Source organism: Mustela nigripes, chromosome 7, assembly GCF_022355385.1.
Source record: "Mustela nigripes isolate SB6536 chromosome 7, MUSNIG.SB6536, whole genome shotgun sequence".
Lineage (NCBI taxonomy): Eukaryota > Metazoa > Chordata > Mammalia > Carnivora > Mustelidae > Mustela > Mustela nigripes.
The window spans coordinates 12,829,149-12,835,148 of record NC_081563.1 but is presented as its reverse complement, the minus strand read 5'-3'; the positions used below and the strand labels follow the sequence as shown (position 1 = coordinate 12,835,148).

The 6,000-nt window shown below is 46.1% G+C and overlaps 1 protein-coding gene across 1 annotated transcript in view; it reads right to left on the bottom strand.

Annotated features, from left to right (window-relative positions):
- Positions 1-222: 222 nt before the first annotated feature.
- KCNS3 (potassium voltage-gated channel modifier subfamily S member 3) overlaps positions 223-6,000 on the bottom strand; it is a 37,730-nt gene continuing 31,952 nt past the window's right edge. The window contains exon 3 of the mRNA XM_059407540.1: positions 223-2,217. Within this exon, the coding sequence (XP_059263523.1) occupies positions 683-2,158 (1,476 nt within the window). The 5' untranslated portion in view covers positions 2,159-2,217 and the 3' untranslated portion in view covers positions 223-682. The remainder of the gene's footprint in view (positions 2,218-6,000) is intronic.

The following is a 6,000-nucleotide window of genomic DNA, read 5'->3' as shown; positions in this document are numbered from 1 at the left end:
TTCATCAGTTTACACAGGACATGAAACTTCTCCCTGCCTATGACCATTGGGTCTCCTGAACAAAAGAGCTAGCCTGTTTTTGACGTTTACCCCAAATTCAGAAACGAACAGCAAGGACACTTGATACTCCAAAAAAAGAGCATTTCCCTTCCAACATTTGAACATACTGACATGTACTTAACTTGACATAAAAACATAACAGCCAAGACAGTCTCCGTACTGAATTAGGCAAGTTTATTAGGCTCCTAATTTCCGTGTCTAGAACACGAACATGGATTCACATGCATTGTCTCATTTTGTGGCTCTTACATGCATGTAGTCTTCAGTCAGCTGGGCCTTTGATTCTACTTGTCGGTAATTTACAGTTAGCTCAATGTGAGTAGATGGCAAACACAGAATGATACGTAAGCCGTAGCAACAAATCCCGCCCCACACCGTTTACCTTTTTTCCAAAAGCATATGACAACTCTCTTGTAAAAAATAAATTTCCTCACAAGGCATTTAATTCACTTCACTGAGAAAAATAAAGAAGATTCTATTATTTTGGAGCAATGAATGTCCCACTATGGCTGAAAGGTATACCCTGAGAATTAAATGATTTTAACGAACCCATTGAGGTTTATAAAGCTGTGTTAACCTAACATCAGGAAGGGACGCAAGATACAGGCACAAATGTCCCTGCTCATTTTGCTGTGCAGTTCTCCAAGGATGCGGCGTTATAAATATCCTCGTTGTCTTCAATGCTCGAAGCATCCGTGGAATCGGGGTCGCTCACCACAATTCCCACGGAAGATAGGCTGGTAATGAAGGCGTGCATCCGCTGCGCGTAAATATCCCTAATGTTAAAGTAAGGGAGATCGTGACCCTTCTCTGGGGGGTCCTCGCTGCACTGGTCCACATCAATGTCCTTCTGCTTCTGGTAGTACTTGGAAAACTTGTTGAAGATGATGGTGATAGGAAGGGCCACCACCAAGATGCCACAGATGATGCACGTGCTGGCGATAAGCTTCCCTGCCAAGGTGACTGGGTGGGTGTCTCCATAGCCCACGGTCGTCATGCTGATGGTGGCCCACCACCAGCAGATGGGAATGCTGGTGAGGCTGGACATGTGCTCATCCTTCTCCACAGAATAGATAAGCACAGAAAAGATGGAAATGCCCACAGAGAGAAAGAGAAGCAGCAGCCCAACTTCGTGGTAGCTGTGTCTCAGTGTGGCACCGAGAGATCGAAGTCCCACCGAGTGCCGGGCAAGCTTGAGAATTCGGAAAATCCTCATTAGCCTGAGGATCTGGACAACCTTGCCCATGTTCTCGATGTCCTCACTCTCCTCCTCCTTGGTGTCCACAGCCAACGTGGCATAGAAAGGGATAATGGAGACGAAGTCAATTATGTTCAGAGGGTTCTTCCAGAACTTCTTTTGACAGGGAGTGGCCACCAGCCGGATGGCGAGCTCGCCGGTGAACCAAGCGATGCACGCGATCTCCACGCCTTCCAGCACGGGGTCGTCTACCTCCCCGTCCTCGTTCTGGAACTCCGACATGCTGTGGACACACATGGCCACAATGGAGGCCAGCACCACGCTCAAGGAGGAGATGGCAATGAGCTTGGCGGACAGGCAGTAGGCTGGGTTTTCCATTCGAATCCAGATCTTCTTCCGGAGCTGACCAAATCGCAGCTTGTCAAACTTCTCCAGCTCCTTCTCGAACAGAGACGACTCTTCAAAGGAGGTGTCGGTACTCACGTCATTGCTCTTCTGGTCCCAGTCCTTGTCGTGGTTTTCCTCCTTGCGCTCCTGGTAGCGATGACTGCAGCAGGAATCGATGAAAAGCTCGTTGATGCCCCAGTACTCGATCTCCTGGCAGAAGGAGAACACACACAGCTCCTCCATGACGTGCAGCTTCCCCGTGTAATAAAAATTCAAGACGTATCTGAACAAGGAGGGGTTCCGATCGAAATAGTACTCCTTATTGGCCACGCTGTAGTCATCACACAGCTCCAGAATGGCCTCTTCCGAGTGGCAGGTGAGCAACTTTCCAAGTCTAGTGTGAGGAAACCGCCGGAGGGTGCTTTGGTCGACGGACTGCTTAAACCCCCCCACGTTCAAGTTGACAAGTTCCTCGTCTGGTCCAGGGCGATGGAAAAACTCACCAAACACCATGGTGGACCCAGGAGGCGGGGAGCTGGATGGGAAGGGAGATGAGGAAGTTCACGCTGCACCTGGAAGGAGCAGAAGACGGCATTAGCACTGTCCCGTGGTGCCTTGCCAAGCTCATTTTTAATCTGCCCTTTCCGGGATGATGGGCTACATGAAGAACAGAGCTGGAATTGGAATAAAAAGGAATATACAGTATTTACACATTTGAACTGGAAGAAAATCAACACAAAACAGGTTGTTTTTGCAAAAGCTGGAGTTCACAGATCTAGATCCATTTTCTTGGGTGGGGGGAAGACTGCTATATCTTTTTCATGAATTTTAATTCTTATTTCTTTATATTCTAAGCACACAAAAGTTACCTTTCACCCCTCCCTCTCCAGAGGAAAAACTGCGTGGGCCACTTACACTATACAGGCACCTCCAGTCCCAACCACAAGCCTCTTGCCTTTGGGAATGCTCGGTTCAGATGTGATGGGCTGGTCACTGCCTGGCTTGGAGCTCACCCTGAGCCCAGGGTTCAGTCATGCACCCTCCCAAATAGCTCCCCCTTCTGCTCTGACCCTCACCCCCAACCCACACTTGACCAGGGGCTCGGCTCGGCTCAGCTCTTATAAAAGATGTATCTTTCCCCTGGTGCTCCCATGTTTCACTCTTTTAAGAGAATGTCCTACCCCTATGTTTGGATGGTGACAATCAGGAGGATATAATCATCTCCCTGTCCTTAAGTACCCTACATCTTAAAGATATAGTTACACTTAACGGGATGCTGGTTTCAGGTACATCCACAGAGAAGAAAGTGACTTGGGAAAACCTCTATAAGTTAATTGCACTATCAGTTTCCTGACACCAACACGCTTCTCTTCCACCTGCTCCCTCTCCTCCTAGACTGTCCTCCACACACTCGCAGTTGCTCTGCTGATACCAAGTCTCCACTGGTCCAGCACCTGCTTCCTGTTTCTGGTTGTGACACTAACTGGGATTCACCAGATCTTTCTCAGAGAGAAAGTAATGGATTTTGGCCATCACCTAATACAATGGTGCTCCCTCAGAGCAAATGGTACAGATGAAAGAAAGGAGTTTGTCAGATACTAAGTTCCCACTTAGGATACTATTAGATGCTTTGTAGACATGTTGTCATTTTATCCTTCCAACACTTTACAGAAGATGTACAGAAAAATGGGTACTCAGAGAGGTTGAATCAAAGCTTACAGGATAGGTAAATGGTAGAGCCAGGATTTAAACCTGAGCTGGATCAGCCCCAGACCCATGACACTTCTACTACATATATCTTCTCCTCCACTTCCTCCCTTATTATAATCCAAAAATCCAATGTGGGAAGTGCTATAAGAGAAATGAGTCAAGCATCTTTGGCATTACTGAAAAGAGCAATCACCCTTGTCATTGGTTAGATCTGGCTCAGAAGTTAAAGGTTCAAGCGGGCATTCCCAACAGTGGGCACCAGGCAGTTTGTGGCGGGGGCGGGGAGTGGGGGGAGAAGCCAGATTGGTAAGAATCTTTAGAGCAGTCTAGAGTCTGGACTTTATCTGTAGGCAAGATCGCTAAATGGTCTTAATCAGTGACTGGACACAGTTGTCTTTGTGACTGTGACCTAGAATGACCCCACTGACAGCAGGGTGGGAGTTGGCTGGGGGGAAAAGGTTCAAGGAGTCAGAGGTGCAAGAGAAGGGAGAGGCCCCCAACTCATAACAGCGGTGGTGTGTGTAACGAGGAAGTGACAGAAATCAAGAAAAGTTCATAACGTTGAATCAACAGTACTTGGGGGCAAAAGGACAGGGAAGTAGAAAAGTGAAAAGAAGATGCGTTTTCCACTCTGCACACGTGGCTGATATGAGGAAACCATTACAAAAGGCAAAAAAGTCAGGAAGGGATTTTCTGCCCCTTATGCTTACGAAAAGCCAAGGCTCTCAGTGAGACAAGAGATGCCTCCTCTGAGGAAGGCCCCAGAGGACACAGCCTCAACGTCCAGCCCCCTGCCATCTGCCCCAGGATGGAGCCTCCAGTCATAAAGCAGGCATGGGGCACTTGCTCTCGAGACACTAACAGAACGCGTTCCCATGAGCGTGTTCCCATGAAACCAGAGACCATCGCATAACTTGACATACCGGTTAACAGACTTGCTGACCTCTTCAGAATGCTTGTTTTCTTTTTTTTCTGCTTCTGCTTTCTATTTTTAGCTAGATATCTTCTTTGATGGGCCTAAATCAGATCTCATGGCTTGGTCCAAATATTTATGGAACTTCAGATCTCGGAAAGCAAGCTTGTGCTCGTGGCACGTTTACATAGTTAAAACGTTCCAAGGAGCTAGTTTCAGCTAAGCTGGCATTAAGACGTTAATGGACATTTTCTTCTGGTGGCTTATTTTTCACCTTCTTGGTTATTCTGGAAAGCTACAGTGATAGAACAGCAGTGTCTGCCTTCATGACACACCTACAGAAGCCGGTGTCATAATCAATGAGTGTGTAATCCGTTTCCCGATCAATCTGCAGTCACTTTTCTAAAGAACACTGTTATCACCCTTCATGTCAGCCTTCCCGTTCTGTCCTCCCTGCTTTTTAATCACTCTGTGCTGGTGAAAGAGAGCCCAGTATGAAGCCCATTCATGCCACACAGTCTCATCATAAAAGCAATACACATCGTAAAATAAGAGCTTCTTGTTGTGGGGCTTCAGCGGAGAGAAAAAGCAAAGCGTCTGGATTATACCAAATGCTTGAGCTCAGAGGGCAAGCTGAGATTTTCCAAGGCACGGTGGCCAGAGAAGTAGGTTTGGTTTCCTTGCCTGGGTCCGGCCTACAGCAGCCAACAGGGGGCCAGGAAGAAGGATCTCGCACCTTCACGTTCGGTAGCTAGGTTCCCTGGCAGGCAGGCAGTCCCTTTCCAATTGCAAACATTCCCTCTGTCATTTGACCCTCGCGACCACCCTGGCATTTGCCAATGAGGAGGCAGGATCAGAGGAGATGAGTGGGCTTTGTGCAGATATTAATGGTTAGAGCGTAGGTGGAAATTCTCCCGATTCCAGAGCTTTCTACAGCATGGTGCCTCACACATCCAAAGTAACATAAAGACAGGCAGACACCGAGCAACCTTTTCTCCAAGATTCCTGTTCATTTACTCCTATCCAGAAAACATTTACAAGATCAAAGGTATATTTATACATGTCTACATATATTTATGATTTATATGAATTATACATTTGTAATTCATTTATATATGTAAACGTACGCATTTACGTATATATGTAAACATATACACATTTATATGTGTATTTATAAATACATAAATAACTTTAAATACATTAAAGCACTTTCTTTAGGCGTGTTCATGTGATCTGTAATCCAAAAATTGGATTGCACACTCTACTAATGAGTCTGTGGGGAAGCAGGGGTGGCGGAAGAATGCAAAATGAAGGAAAAGGCTTTTGGAGGGCAATTTGACCAGATGTAACAAAACTACATAGGCATTTATCCTCTACCCCAGCAATCTCTCATCTAGAAATCTCTCCCAAAGAAAGACAAAAACTAAAAACACTTGCATAAGCTGGAAACATTCCAAATAGCCATCAATAAAAGATTGGCCAAAGAAACTGTGGTCTGTCTCTCTCTATATATGCAATGGAGTGATTTCTAGGATATGTTACTTAAGTAGAGGGAAAATGTGTGTGTGTATGTACATATACATGCATATGTATATACATACACATATGTACACACACACTTACACAGAGAAAAACAGCAGAAAGACAAACTGAAAATAAACAAAGTGCTTCCCTGTTTGGGGAGAGAGGGAACAGGGTATAGGTGACAATGTTGGAAGCCGGACTGGGGAAC